The 15953-nt window shown below is 40.6% G+C and overlaps 2 protein-coding genes across 2 annotated transcripts in view; both read left to right on the top strand.

Annotated features, from left to right (window-relative positions):
• Positions 1-1699, top strand: part of dst (dystonin) — a 124148-nt gene extending 122449 nt beyond the window's left edge. Inside the window, exon 96 of the mRNA XM_061837214.1 lies at positions 792-1699. Within this exon, the coding sequence (XP_061693198.1) occupies positions 792-1048 (257 nt within the window). The 3' untranslated portion in view covers positions 1049-1699. The remainder of the gene's footprint in view (positions 1-791) is intronic.
• Positions 1700-3129: 1430 nt separating this feature from the next.
• zmp:0000000760 (collagen alpha-1(IX) chain) lies at positions 3130-15072 on the top strand. The gene is made up of 26 exons (XM_061837761.1): positions 3130-3208; positions 3680-3803; positions 4724-5117; positions 5207-5284; positions 5368-5463; positions 5533-5586; positions 8440-8493; positions 8582-8635; positions 8729-8782; positions 8856-8909; positions 9205-9258; positions 9355-9408; positions 9904-9957; positions 10055-10099; positions 10916-10969; positions 11182-11235; positions 11308-11361; positions 11480-11551; positions 11629-11664; positions 12255-12299; positions 12389-12421; positions 12519-12665; positions 13019-13195; positions 14283-14373; positions 14643-14720; positions 14855-15072. The coding sequence occupies exons 1-26, from the start codon at positions 3130-3132 to the stop codon at positions 15070-15072; spliced, it is 2307 nt and encodes a 768-aa protein (XP_061693745.1).
• Positions 15073-15953: the final 881 nt, after the last annotated feature.

Raw genomic sequence — 15953 nt, 5'->3', positions numbered from 1 at the left:
GAGACCCCCTCAAAAAACAAAACAAAACTGGATGTCTATGAAACGATGATATTTATCAAATAATTGACATCAAATAACTTCAAACACTGAAAGAAAACAGAGGAAAACAACATATTTGGTCAACTTGCTTAAATATATTCAACTCGTTGTTTGTGGCACAAACACTCAACCTTTTGCTTAATGTAACATTTAGCTTATACCACACAATTCAAGGAGATTATGTATATACAGGTAGTATTCTATTCCAAACACAAGCTAGTACCAGTTTGAACAGACTTGGCTGACAGTAAAATATTTGCAAGCAGGGAATAAAAATGTATGGTTTCAAGCTGGCATTTCAGGTGAATTCCAAGGCTTGTACTTTACAAAGTCCTACTAGGAAGTTTGCCAAATGAGTCCCAATTAGAAGTACCTACCTTCGGCTCTGAGAAGCCTCACCTTCTCGATTTCATGTTTGCAGAGCATGGCTTCAAAGTTAGATGATCATTATTGGGATTTGCCTTCAATATGGGGGGGGGGTGGTATCGTCAGTGATTGCAGCTTTAATGTTAAATAGCTTTTGTTGGCAATGTTTTCATAGTTTCCATGGGGACTTCACTGTCCTCTGCAACATGTTTGCTTTTAGTTTAGTTTGAGACAGTAAATGTTGTAAAAAAACATATATTCGTTTGTAATATTAGAGATTGCCAACGAAAAGTTGATTTTGATGGGTGGTTTGGCAACAGCTTTGACTTCATTGTGCGTTTGACCATCTGCGTTAAAGAGCTAATGTACTGACTCTGCCTTTGTAGATTCGAGGAAAAGCTCGAGCCGACCTGGAAGCAAAGCAGGAAGCAGAGGAAGCAGTCGCAGAGGCAGCGACGCCTCCGACTTTGACATCTCGGACATCCAGTCGGTGTGCTCGGACGCGTCGGAGACGGTCGGTGACGGCACGCGGTCAACGCCTCGCTCGGCGTCCCGCCAACACGGGGGAAAGCCCTCGAAGATCCCGACACCACAGAGAAGAAGCACTCCCACGAGCAAACTGGCAAAGGGATCCAAGCGATAGTCAATTGCCTTGAGAACAGATAAATGCCACAAACACTGGAATTATCGAAATTAAGTGCAAATGTGCTGAGTGTTATTTAAATTGTTGCTAAGTTGTAAAATATTCCTTTTGAGAGGCAATATGAATAGTACGCGTGAATGGAATGTTGATGGCTTAGTGTATTTGTTTTTAATGTGTTTTATTTTTGGTGACAATGTGAAATGTTTTTTATTGTATTTTATTTGATTGAACCTGTCAAGGTTTGATGGTCTCTTGGAAATAACACTCGAGAGAAGTTACTGAATGTACTTTTGTCATATATGTGCTCTGGACTTTGGGGTAGCATCACACCACAGTGCGTCCGTGTGTGTACATGCGCGCGTGTGTGTGTGTGTGGCACCGCAAGTATTTATTTATAAGTGCTAACAATGTGCTTTCAAGGGCAATGCAATATAACTATGGTAAGCACTGCGGGAACCTTTAACAACACTATTTCAAGTAGCAGAAACCTTGCAGTCACAAAGTCCTCCATTTGCAGATCACTTTGCAGCATCTTGTAAGCCCTTTCACGTTGACATTCTCCGTGTAGCCACGTCGCTTCTTTTCAGTTATTACTGTAACATTATTACTTTGTAATAAACCTGCTTGCACAAAGCTACCAGAAGCAAAGAGCATTGGCTGCTGGCCGTTTGAGTCATCATTCATGTTCCTGTCTCTCCTTTCAAAACTTTTTAGTGTATCTTCTGAACGATTGATATATATATATATATATATATATATATATATATATATATATCATGTCGCAAACAAGAACACTGATCAATTAATTGAATGTGATGATGATTTTAAAAGTTTTAGCCTCAATCTAATCACTAGAATACGATTGTATTTTACCAAACATACTGCAGTGGCTTTATTTGTTATTATAATTATTTGTATTTTCTGTTTATGCGTGTGTGTGTGTGTGTGTGTATATATATATATATATATATATATATATATATATATATATATATATTTATTTTTTTTTTTTAATATATTATTCCTTTGTGTGTGACCTGCTGGTTAGCTATGAAGGTTGAAATTTGTGGTCTCCGCCAGGTGGAATGTTTGCAGAGCATCTTGTGTTTAGCTGTGACATACTGCATCTTTCTCCCAGCGAGCCTGTGCAGATGCTGACACACTGGCCCCAGTGAACTTCCTTCTTAAGCAAAGATATATTGTCTTTCATGGGGTGGGGGGGTTACCAAGTAACCCTTGGGAGTTGTTCAAAATAGTGAAATAGTAAAAAGCTGTAGATGAGGCACAGAGTAAGCTTTAGGTGTTGCACTGACCTTTCACATCAGATAAAGATTCCAAAATGGTTGTCAGTCTGCATGGGGGTGCGTGCGTCTGTTTGCTTCTTGTGACTTGATGTCTAACTGGCCTATGAGAGATGGCAGATCCCGTTGGTACCAAAGGTGGAGCGGAGGACAAGGGTCGCGCTGGCCTGAGCCCCAGAGCTGCCACTTTGTATGGTCCTCCTGTTGAGCTCAAAGCATGGCCCAGGATGGCACTTTAGATCAGAACATCATCACACAGCCTGAATTGGAATAGCTCCATCTCCACCAGCCCCAGAAATCTTCACTTTGAGGAATATGTGAGTGATTACATAGCGTATTACATTATCCTATTTAAGATAAAATAATTATTACAAGTTTAATTGACAGTCAGATTGTTGTGTAACAATATGTTTATTGATGTGGTGGGAGTTTGAAGTTCGTCTGAAACTCCACTGGATAATTCTGGGAGCTGTATCTATGATTTTACCCTTCTTGTGCCACTAATTAAAACCAACATCTGAAACACCTTTTAGAATGACGCAGAGTATCTTTAGAACCAAAATAACAAAAATGTTATGGCACTGCCACTGAAGTCTGGCCTTAATTTTGCAAAAGCATTATTTTTAATTCAGTCTTTGTCTAACTAGATTGTTGCCCAGTGAATGTAAATCATGCTTTATAGTTTCATTGTATCACTTGATATATATGTATCAAGGTGTTTAATTCTTCAATTGTTGCTCTTCAGGCACTTATAGTTTGTGACTTCTTCCAAATTTGAGAATGCCAGCCAAGAAAGCCATGCTGGTGTTTGCATCGCTATTTGTCATAATAGGATGCACACAAGGCCAGACATTACCAAGTAAGTTTGTCAGGTTTTTTTTCTTTGACTTCTAAATATTAACCACTACATAAATAAACACTAGCATTCATTCATGAACTACATTACACACTGAGATAGATGTAACATATTTAAACAACACGCTAACACATAGTTCAGTCTAAATAAAACACTGCCATTTCAAATATTGTCCAAAAGATGTCAGTATATATCTTTTTATTGACCACTGTTTTTGACTTCTTGAATCTAATAGAGAAGGGAAAAAGAAAACGTGATGAAATTTCTTCCATTAGCCAACTGTGATTGACTGCAACTTAATTAGATGTGTGCTTGCAAAAGGGAAGGTGTGGTATACGTTATGTAGACCAAACGTGTTCTTATACATAAATTGTCCCTTTGCACGTGAACTCCATTCTTGAGTAAAAACTCTTGGGGCTTGATCAATAAAGTGTGTGTATGTGTGTGTGTCTGTGTGTGTGTGTGTGATGTGAGGTTTTGATCTCCTTGAGGAGTTCCTCGTGTCCGAGTTGAGAGGAGTCAAGAGAGTGGAAGGCTCGGAACCGGAGACGGTGGCTTACCGTGTCAACCCCAACATCCATCTGCAGAAGACCGTGAGGTACCCTCAATTATTGGGCTGTAACCTTATGAATGAGAGAAAACCCACAACAACAACAAAAATGTTGAATTGACTATGCCGTTTGGGTACATTATTCTCTCGAAGAGTAAAACAGCTTGTCAGTGCCGCGATACCGAAGGTACTTCCTTTGTACCATTGACTTTGAGAGATTGTGAACATCCAGTAGAGTAGTAGACTGGTGAAAACTGTTACCTTAGTGTCCACTAAATGATAAGGCCCCATCGGTTTACCTTACCAGCCAGAGAACACACTTCTAAGTGACTTATTTTCCAGGACTGTTGCACTCAGAGAGCCACAGTGCAGACGTAGGATACAGTGGAGGCACGATAGCCATGTCCCAACTGAGGCCTTGCCTCACTTAGAGGCCACATTTGAAGTCCAACAATGTCATAATATCATGTGAAGGTTATCCCGATCGGAAGGCTCCTCCAAATGCAGCCTTCCTTTCCCGTTTTTTGCAATGGTGCCATCTTTTACGTACTCAAATACCCCAACATTCTTTGTTCATAGTTTTGGGGGAAAAAAACATGCAAAATATCCACTTCAGTTACAAATAGACTCATACCAGCCCAGGTGGAAACACTAAAACTATCATTTTGTTTAATCTTTACGAGCGATAGATAAGATAGTTACCCTAAAGGATTATAAGATTGCTAAGAAATGCTTGTAAACAAGTTTGTAACACCAGGCACTTAACTGTGTGGCGCTTTGTTTTTATGACTTCAGTGTCATTTTACAGACCACATGAGAGAAACAAAGAATGATGAGTGTTTTATGCTACTAAAAATACAAAACCTCACGCATACTGTACATGTTTAACAAAGTTGTATAACATCTGCTAACAAGCTTGAGCAAACAAGAGGCCTGTTTGTTATTCTATGCTGATTCTCCCGACACAGAGACGTTTATCCAGATGGTCTTCCCTCTGACTACTCCGTCATTGCAACCTTTAAGTTACCCAAGGACACGGTTAAGAAATCCTGGAACCTGTGGCAGGTCAGCGCCCCAGACGGTCAGGAGCAAGTGGGCCTACGTTTTCAGGGCGATACGCTCTCGCTGGACTTCTTCTACATCAGCCCCAGTGGTAGCCAGATGCTGAGGACCTTCCACGGTGTGGGGAAGCTGTTTGATGGCGAGTGGCACAAGTTGGCGCTGAGTGTGAAGGGCAGCCAGGTTAAACTCCTAGTAGACTGTCAGGAGGTCAGCGTGGAGTCTATTGACGAGCCGATGCCGGTCATCCGCAATGGGTACACCTCCATCGTCAAGCGTGCCGCGAGAGACCGCTCCGTCTCAGTATGTTTGCAGCACGAATGCCCTTTATCAAAAAATAGGATATCTGGATCTTTAGCTATAATAAGAAAGTACACACTAAATTATTCCAGGTGGACCTCCAGCAAATGGACGTGTCATGTGACCCAGAGAAAGCCTATTCCGAAGGCTGCTGCGAACTCTCCAATGTGGTGAGTCCACTCCTGCTTTGCAGTTCTTGCTATTGTTCTCGTTCATCTGTCTCATGGGAAATGGCATTCCCTCGTCGCCACAGTGCGGAGGCTACGCAGAGATTGGTCTGACAGCCGGAAGAGCGTCTTGCAAATGCATGCACGGACAGCCGGGCATCCAGGGACGACCGGGGCCACAGGTGAATTTATACAGGAAACATCACCCCAGTGAGTTGAAGCATGTTGACCTTTTATTGTTTCTTGAGCAGGGCCACAGAGGTCTTCCCGGAATAGACGGTGATCGAGGAACACGAGGAAACTGGGTAAATGAATGTAGAACTACTACTTTCTGCATAATCAAAGAGTTAAATTGACTTGTGGCCATGTGTCACAGTAAAATGAGTCACAAGATGACAGGGAAATTGTGGGAAATAGCAACATTAGAGGGAAACAGACTTGGAACCAGAAAAACGTTAGGGATAGTAAAGGCTGGGGTTCCTCCCATAGATAAAACACTTGTGTCTGCGCTATAGTATATTTAGGTGAAAGTAAAGATAAACTCAGACCTTCATTACTATGCAAGAACACAGTGGACACCCTGAGATGTTTTTGCCTCAAAAATGCTGTGTTCCGCCATTCATCTATCCAACAAACTTCTTCCAGTTGTCTGAGTTCAAGTCACAGTAGCTTAAGTATAGACCCGCAGACCTCCCTGTTTCCAGCTATTTTCTATAATTACACCAGATTGAATCTAAGGTGTTCTCAAGGCAGTATGTTTTATACAAGGGTGCTGGCAGGGATTAGAAGCCTATAAAAACAAACAAACAAAAAATCCCTTTGGGCCCTGCTACTTCAATGGCGCAACTTGTAGTATAGATTTCTTCAGCAGCCCCCGATCGGTCATAGACCCTTCGAATTGTCAACACTTTTCTCCTCCTTTATGTCCCCTTACTTCGGTAATTCCTTGTGGTTGAACATGGCCAGCAGACTTTACCAGGAAGGCTTCCAAGAGGCAGGCCTAATCGACCTCAATTGGCTCCTGTTGATGTAGACGCTACTCAGAGTTCCACCCAAATCGCAATGCTTCTCTCTAAGGTTGAGCCCAAAAACCTTGCACAGGAAACTCATTTCTACTTGTATCCTTATATTGATCTGCAATGTCCGTTTGATCATGAACTAATTAGACTTGTGGACTAAGAACTTTGCTTTTTGATTCCTATCTTTTCACACCAGGATAGCCCAACGCTCTCGATCCAGCTGTTGATTTCTATCCCGCCTTTTTTTTTAAATGTTTTGGATTGATACAAATAATAATTTGATTGCTTGAAATTTGGCACATTCACATTATGTTGACAGTGTTTATGTAGTAGACTTCTGGAGTAACCACATGTTTCTTAAGTGGGTTATTATCAGTTTATATAGGACTATCCTGGAAAGTGGACCACTCAATATTACTGAGATTCTGGCTCAAGTCTCAGTTAAATTCCCTTTGGAACACGCTAAGCCAAGACATGAAAGGCAGTTGGCCAAGACCCCCTAGAGTCCGTAATGACTCAATGTCTGCTTTTGTGGAGTGTGAAGTTTTGCACATTGCACTGACTCTTGCTCATGGGGAACTGCACAGATTTAAATTCAGGACTCCTTGATGCTGAGCAGTCACTGTAAAAGTGGAGCAGACCTCCGAAACTTTTTTTTTTTTTAGAAGACTTCAGTTTGCAGAGAGGTCCACGTGACAAGAAATAACGAGTCCCATTGTATTTGAGTCAACCTTGATTATAAATGAGGTGCTTGGAGGGACCTCAATGCATGTGTGATTGAAGATGTTGAATAAGAATTTAAGGAAATCCCCCACAATGCGTGGACAAACTTACAGTATGCCCGCCTACGCGGAACAAGAGTCCTGAGCCATTCATGCCACATTCTCTCATCCTGAGTCTTCAGTTGGAGGTTATTTGAGAGTAAACATCTGTCTTTTGTAATACCTTGAATCACAGAGGCCCAACATGTTTATCTCTTCCCCTGCTTGCGTCTTGAGGAGGCGCTTTCCTGGCAAACATTTACGAACTATAATGGGTGGTCTTTTTCTTTCTTTCTTCATTTTACTCTAGTCAGCTTGAGCTTTGCCGCTGTAGAAATGAAGTAAAGTTTACGGTCGTGCCTTTCGGCATAATGTCGGCCATCGATGAGGTTAGCCGTTGATAAAATGATGAGATGTTCAAATAAACAGACAAAATGCAGATGTCCTGGGCATGTTTGCTGTTCCAGAGCAAAACATTTCCTTTTGCGTCTGAGGTGTTTAGCGTATGTCTAAACAACTTAGTTGCATTTATGATTAGTGAGTGTGTATATAAAAACTGTGGTGGAATATTCTTGGGTATGTTTTCCACTATTATGACAGTGACTTCAATGTAATTTTAGGCAAAGGCTTACTCAGCCTTATAAAGGAAAGCTGGTTGAGATCATCATATAATATTTACATTAGCATTGACATACAGTTAATTGTTCAACATGGTTCAAAGTTAACAAAAATGTATTTCCCAAAAGGCATTATAGTACTTGACTAGCGTCAAGTCATCTCTTGTGCAAGCAACAAATGGCTGAGCTAGCTTATGATAGGAGGAGTACGGTGGTTGTACTTGCAATCAGTATGATAAAGGGGAGCATGTACCATACTGTGATAATTGTTCATTTTTATGAAAAGTCAATTAAAGAGTAAATTATTCTTTTGAATTTTTCCTGACATATACAGCACATTTCCCCCAACAATCATAAAGAATCCCTAGTAACTCATTCTATTTATTAACTTTAATAGAGGTTATGACCATGGAAACTGTTTATACAGTTTTATGTTGGGAACAAATACAGTGTTGTTTTAATTTTCATGAGAAGAATACATCAAGATTCATATAGAATTTTCCATGAGCACGAAATCGATTCGAGTTAAATTTGAAGAGTTCTAGTAGTACATTCAAGTGCAAGAAATATTAACAAAAGTACGTGAATACACAAAATACACAGAGAGCAAAATGGAATATTTGGCCTTACTCAGATTACTGTAATCCGAACGAGTCTGTCATTGGAGTGTATTAGGGGAAAGTCGAAGTCTTCCATCTTTGTACTTCTTCCAGTTGCGTTGATTAGATTTGCTTGTGACTCACTGCCAACTTGTTTTGCAGGGCATCAGGGGAAACACAGGAGACTATGGCAACGTGGGTGAGCCAGGCCCCAAGGTAAATTCTGTCTTCACACTCCGATCGGGTTACGCTTCCGTTTGACTCTTCAGGGTGCTGAATGATAATTCACGTGGGTTGTCCTCAGGGCGAGATGGGAAGCAAAGGCGAGAAAGGAATGAGAGGACTCTGGGGCCCCGTGGTAAAGCAGTTATATTTGACACTATCTTTCCCATTATTACAATCCTGCCACCAATACAGTGTCACAATAAAACCCATTATGTTCTCTATCTAGGGAGAGCGAGGTCCAAAGGGCCTGAAGGGATTAAAAGGGGCAGCAGGCTTCAAGGTGAATCTGAATGACATTGCTGAATTTTCACTGACTTCTAATGCTTATAAAGAAAATTTGATTGTCGTTAAAGGGTGTTCGTGGATCCTCTGGAGACATTGGAGAGACTGGGAGGCAGGGAGAAGTTGTGAGTTCATCTGCCATATTATTTGCAAGTCATTAAATACAATAGAGAAAGCTTCTTCACCTCAGGACCCAAATTACTAATGCGATTCCTCCGTTGACACTAGCAATATATCCTTACTGTACATAGACTAGTGATAAAGAAAACATTGTTCCCACAAATATGAATCAAAAGTGCCCTTTGTAGATTAATAACAATTACAGGCCTCCCTCCAAATTTGCCACTTCAGGTGAGGTCCCACCCCCAAGTTTAGGAACCTTTACCATTGTGTATCAGATGTATTTTTTTCTACCTGAAGGGTACGAAAGGTGAAAGGGGATATGAAGGAATTGTTGGGTACCAAGGAGTAAAGGTATGAATCTCATTCCTTAAATTATCACAAAATTTTAATGGTACAGTACATTATTATTATCATTATTTTTATATGATTGTTTTGACACATTTGTAGGGCGTAAAAGGGAGCACTGGTCCAGATGGGAACTCTGGGCCGCGGGGAGCGCAGGTGGGTTCCACAACTTTAAAGACCACTTTTGATTTTTCAACCACTCTTTTTAAACCTCTTCATTTGAATCCCTATTCATCATTTATTGTGTAGTAAATATCTGGAATGGAGCTCAGTTTTTGACTAATGTGCGGTCTCCATAAACACTGAGCACTTGAACGCACGAGACACACTGAGTCACTAACGCGTCAAATGATGTTACTCACCCTCCTGATGATTCCATATGAGCCAGGAAGGAGGCTACTATGATGTTTGCCTCGTCGACGAGGCGAAGTAGCTTAGCTTACCATTAGAACAGTTACCCTTTTTGAGAGGGGGCTTAAAAACATTTGTAGTAGAAACCCCCTAAAATGGGCCTGGCGTCACTACAACTGTAGGTCCATCTCCTAGTTAAAATTCTGTCAAACACATTAAAAAGTCAAATGTGAAATTTTAATTGGTGCCAATTCACATTGCTAAATAAAAAGAGTAAATTCGGTGCTAAATGTTTGACAGGGTATTGTCGGCGATCCAGGAGAGAGGGGGGCTGCTGGACAAAAGGGGAAGCCTGTATGTATACCACACAGTAATTGTCAAATACTGTATTTAAACCATAAATGTCATTTGGAAGACTGGATAGTTACAGCACAGTTATTGTCTAATGTAGGGAGTCACTGGACCTCGTGGTAAAGATGGCACCATCGGACAAAAGGTGAAGACACTCTCACAAACATCATTTTAGTCACATTTGAGAAATGTATGGGTGTGGTCCACCAGTCATGCCCGCAGATATAAAGTTGCGGGTGTGAAGGAATCTCAAGACGTCAAAATAACTTACTGAGTTGGTATATCCGAGTATGTAGTTGATACCTAATGCCATAATCATACACTGCACAGACTGAGACAGACATTTTTAAAGAGGTCAATAGACATTCAATTTCAAAACTTAATACAAACCATTTGCATTTAAATATATGGACCGACTAGTCTAACGTTAGATCTTTGGTCAAGTCAAAATAAATCACAATCTCTTACTTATTATAGTTAGATACTGAAACATTACCTGTGTTATATCCCAGAATTTTTTTCAGTGCAACTGAATTTCCTTTGACATGGCTCACGATGTTGATGACCTACGACGTAAATGCGTTCGCAGTACGTGAAGAAGCTCGGAACATGTGTTTTTGGCATAACTTCGAACATGATCAGTACGGTTAATTTGCATTTCCTGTTACCAGATGAATACTGATTGTTTACTATCAGGCTTGTTTTGTTACCGTTTATGAAATAAACCCATAAAACAATGTCAAGACTACACAAAATAAGCGACTTCTTTCAATATCTATGTATTTCTACTGTTAACAAATTTTACGCACATGATTTTATGCACACTCGACTGTGCAGAATTGCGAGTGCGATGGCGCGCGGGCACATACGTGCCTGTCAAATCACAGTGACTGTCATTTACTCTGAAAAAAAATAATCTGCCAGAACTTTATAATAAAAAATCATCACAACATTTCTTCAGGGAATTATTGGAGATCCTGGAATACCAGGTAGAGATGGAGATCCTGGAATAGAGGTATTTTATACTTCTTCTTAACAAATTTTCAGTATCATAAGAGGTTCTGATATTTAATTCTTTAAAAGAAGCAATGGTCAGACTCCTCATTGGTTCAAAATCATAATGTTTGTAAATTGGTGGACATTTTAAAAATGGTGCTTTAATATGATGGAATCAACAATACATTATCACAGGATGCCAAATGGATATTAATCTGATTTTTCTCCCAGGCTTATCAAGGACCACAAGGTTACCGTGGAAACCTTGGACAAGTTGGCATAAAGGTACAGCAGCTCGATTAGAATGGTCAAAAAACTGCCTTTGGTTGGTTCATTTGTTCTGTCTGTCTTGCAAAGGGGGAGAAAGGTAGCCTGGGCGTACCAGGCGAAATGGGCCCTCAAGGTCGAACTGTAAGTTGTATTTACTAAACAAAACAGTTTTTTCCTTGACCACTTTCAATGTAATTACAAATGCAATTGACACAGAATCAAGTAGTCTGTTAATTGTAAGAAATGTTTTATTCTCGAGGGTCCAAGAGGTTACAAAGGCTCTGCAGGGAAACCAGGAAGACCAGGATTTATTGGACCACCAGGACCTAATGTAAGTTAAAAGATCTCACTTGCAACTCGAAATCCTTTTTGAGTAAACATCATTCAACCACGTTATTGTCTTCACAGGGACACGTGGGAGTGGCGGGAAGACAAGGAAACAAGGTATGGTCAACAATGTAGCATGAACGAGAAAGACGGCTGAATTGTGAATGTCGAATCACAATATTAGGTACATCTGAACACTGATGAGATCCGATACAGGGCATATATTCTACAATATTTTAGTGCCCCTATTTAGTAACTAAAGCAAGCCTAAAGTACTGTTAACAAATCTTGAAAAATGATGCAGTGCAATTCTACAACACTGCAAGTTAATCAACAAAATAATTACAGCCGCTTCGTTGTGGGTTCAAAACCGGACTCCGGTTTTTCTCTGTAGAGTTTCCATGCTCTCCCCGTGCCTGCGTGGGTTTCCTCAGGGTACTCGGTTTTGCTTCCATATTCCAAAAACTTTAATGTTAAGTTATTGAATACTCTAAGTTGTCCCAAGGTGTGAATGTGAGTGTACGTGTCCTGTAACTGGCTGGCAAGCAGTTCAGAATGTACTTTGCTTCTTGTCCAAAGTTGGCCGGGATTGGTGCCACCAAACCAAAGAATTACAGTTAAACATATAGACTACATGCTCCAAACTTAAACTGATCTTAAAATATTTCTGTAACATAGAATAAGAAATTCTGCACTTCCTTATACAGGGTGACACAGGAATTCCGGGAATCCAAGGAGTCAAAGGAGCACCGGTAAATATTCCATCTTTTATTTATTTATTTTCCCCCTTCCATCACCATTAAAGTTTGCTCTCAATGCATACTTTTTTTTTCTTTTTAAGGCGGAAAAAGGTGTCAAAGGCCCAAAAGGAAGGGTGAGTTAATTTAGTCACCCGCCATTTGGGATAATGTTTTCATCTGGATTGCTGCAATAGATCTCATCGCCGCTGTTGATGTCAATGTGCTCTGCAGGTTGGAGACAGAGGTCAGCCGGGTCCTCAGGGAGGACGGGGCAAGCGCGGCCCCGCGGGCGCGGCTGGGCGCTCGGGTCCCGTAGGAATCAAAGGCGTGCAAGGTGAAGGAGGACCAGATGGCTTTCAGGGGCCCCAAGGTCCACCAGTAAGTAGAAAACACCCCGACCTGAATTTTATTATTATAATTTTTTTAATCCGCTCACGATGGTTGGCTCATCGATGTCATCACTTGTTGAAGTGGTTAGAATGTTTAAACTATTGGGATCGAGAACAATTTGTGAAATTTTTCTCATTAGTCAAGGCTCTCGTCCAGGCCTCAGGTCTCATCAGTCAATGTGTCCATAAATCCGTAATGAGTCTCACTGGCCACGTTTCTCACGGGGGTTTCCTCTGAGAGGCTGCCATAACATCAGCATGCGCTCCGCTGGAATATTCATCCTCCACGTTCCACAGTTGGGCCCTCTGGATCGACGGACGCGCTCGTGATTTTCTCCGCAGGGTCCGACGCTGGCGGCTCAACATGTGATCGAGGTATGCAAGAAAGTGGTGCTTGAGCAGATGTCCACCTTTGCCAACTCAATCAAGAGGACATGCGCCGCAGTGTGTCCTCTCTACGGGGATGTTCCCATGGGTGCCCCTGGTCCACCTGGACAGGAAGGCCCACCTGGACCTCCTGTGAGTTACAACACTTTTCAGTCACTTTAGCCTAAACACACAATCTGGGCTATTCTCCATACGTTGCCCACTGCTGTCCTGCACATAGCAAATGCTGAGGCGCTTGGCAGGAAAACTAACTATGAAAACATACTAAATTTCCACATCGACGTGAGGACAAACATGGAGTCGCACAGTGGACTCTCGGCATGCGTTGAATTATTTTTGGGACTTTCAACTGCCGTCAAATCCGTTCCATATTGTTGTGCAGCACAGTCCGACTACGTCTTCTATCACAATGATTCTTTATACGCATCTACTGTAGATGGCACGTTAGGCTCACACGAAAAAGAAGAAAACCTGTAAAGATGCAAATATTAAGTTGGAATATTAGAGGGAAAAATGATGTAGTCCTATAGTCATTTTAATGAGTAAATGTCAAAATTCTCATAAAAATCTAAACAGTCAGCTTCCAACTGATGGTACAAAATTCACAAAAGAGGTTAATTTCAGTGTGTATTTTTTTTTTTTTAATTAGGCACAGAAACAAACCTTTTCACTGTTACACAAAGCAAATAATGGTGGTTATGTCCCAAAACATAATGTTAGTTTTTGTCAAACTTAAACTAAAGGCTGACTTGATGAGGTGTTCATTCTTTTATTTTTCTTCCAGTAACATTAAAGCTAGGGCTGCCATAATAATAGTTAATGCATATGATTAACCACAAAAAGGCATTGATCATGTATTAATCACACAATTTATTTTTGACTGCACACCCTCCTTTACTTTGACTTCAGATATCTGAAGTTAGCTTTCAGTATGGCTTTACATGTATTTTTATTAGTATTTTACTATTCTTGAAGTCTTAAAGATAAATTGTACATTGTACAAGGGTAGGTTTTGAGAACCAGAATCAGACAAGTGTCTTTGTGAAATTCAATATTTCTCAGTGCAATATGAAACTCTATAGCAACCAAGTTTAGCTTTTTTTTTTTATGAGCAGAACCATTCAAAAAGAATGGAAGAACTAAATAAAAGATTCAAGGGTGTGACGGAATCGACATACTAAAGATGAATGTTATATTTTTCCTTTTATGATGTTGTCAGGGTGATCCTGGAAGAAACGGTGATACTGGAGAGCTTGGGCTGCCAGGATTTTATGGTGAAGCTGGAGATGCGGGCCAGCAAGGAGGGCCAGGTGTGGCGGAAAAGAAAAAAGCAGACAGATTACACTCATGGCGTTGGATAGAATCATTAGCTCACAACATATAGTCATAGAAGCCTCTCCGGCTTTAGCGCCAATCAAGCTAGGTCAATGAAATTGAAGAATATTTACGAGGTGTTTTATTTAGGAGTGAACTCAGTAACACATGCTTGTTAATCAGGAGAGTATTTCCGGGTAACACCGTTCTTCTGGTGAGTCTACTTTGCTCTGACAAGTGTGAGCGTGCTGTTGTTCGTGTGCAGGTGAGAGAGGAGAACAAGGTGATAAAGGAGCCAAGGGTCACGGCCTATCTGGCTACACTGGAGAGCAGGGAGATATGGGTAACGATTTTACTCTTGAGCTTACTCACTTATAATGGTGTGCGTGTATATACATACAATATAAAAATCATTTGAAATCCCAGAAAGTAAAGAGCATCATGGATCTGATGAAACTGTTTTGGGGTCAATCACAGGCGAGCGCGGACGTCCCGGGCGGGTCTTTAACGGACAACCGGGAAAGCCGGGGGAGCGGGGGCAGACGGGCCTGCCTGGAATCAGAGGCCATGCAGGTCTCAGAGGACCCCCGGGTGTCTGCCTCACCTCTGGGTGTGCTCTGCTCGCTTCAACGAGTGAAGCACCGCAAGTTGCTCCCCAGGCGGCGCCCCCGCAAAGGTTGAGGAACCGCCAGTAATGGAAAAGAGCCCAGGTGGACAGTTGACTGTTGAAAGGACCAAAAGTCTTGGATTCACTGTTATGTTCATATGTTTTCAGTCATATAAATAGAATTTTTAATGTAAATATTCTTTGTAACTAAGGCTCTTTATTTTTTTTTTTTTTTTGGACCATATGAACAGATTAACACCCAAAAAAGAGAATGACATTGACATTGATAATGATGATGTATAAAAATGCAACCTTTATTTGATTTTATTTAAAAGATTTTGCAATCACACTTTTATTGAAACTTCTTTATAATAAAAATAAAAAAAATGTATTCACTATTACAGTCAGACTGATACTTATTTATTTTTTGCAACAGTGTTATACACTATTGTTGCTCAATATTTTATGTTAGATTAGTTCAGCATTAGTTTGGACATCACATATAGTTTCAATGTAATTTCCATTTTTTTCCAACCTCTGTCATTTTTAACAAAAACGCTTAGCACATTTATTCTTAGCTGATACGTTTTTTAAGCTTGTTCTTAAGATTCATTTTTTCTCAGAACAGCTAATACATAAAAATTGCGCTGCATTAAATCTTGGCTGTGACCATAAAATTCCATACATATGATATTAAAAATTGACAAACTGTTTTTGAAGTCACTGAGTTTTGTTGTACATGTAAATAAATAGATGACTTAATTAAATTATTCATTTTCCCCAACCTGGAAAGACTTACCATAAACTTCTCACTTTTTTTCCTCTCTCTGCGGTTGCCTTAAGTTAACACGTCAGAAACGTTGTTTGACTTCACAGCGTTTCATTTGACTTGAGTGGTGACGGCATGAATTTAGCTGTCAACAATACAGTAAATAATATACATCATCGTTAGAAGCTGCAGTGAAGACT

This window comes from Syngnathoides biaculeatus, chromosome 12 (assembly GCF_019802595.1).
Source record: "Syngnathoides biaculeatus isolate LvHL_M chromosome 12, ASM1980259v1, whole genome shotgun sequence".
Classification (NCBI taxonomy): domain Eukaryota; kingdom Metazoa; phylum Chordata; class Actinopteri; order Syngnathiformes; family Syngnathidae; genus Syngnathoides; species Syngnathoides biaculeatus.
Note: the sequence above shows the minus strand (reverse complement) of the source record. Positions and strands in the feature narration are given on the sequence as shown.

What these genes read in the sequence shown, in the direction of transcription:
- zmp:0000000760 (XM_061837761.1), top strand. Translation starts at nt 3,130, where the DNA reads ATGCCAGCCAAGAAAGCCATGCTGGTGTTTGCATCGCTATTTGTCATA. An exon ending in CTGGGAGGCAGGGAGAAGTT is followed by an intron (nt 8,910 to 9,204) that starts GTGAGTTCATCT and finishes TTCTACCTGAAG; the next exon opens with GGTACGAAAGGTGAAAGGGG. An exon ending in CGGGAAGACAAGGAAACAAG is followed by an intron (nt 11,665 to 12,254) that starts GTATGGTCAACA and finishes TTCCTTATACAG; the next exon opens with GGTGACACAGGAATTCCGGG.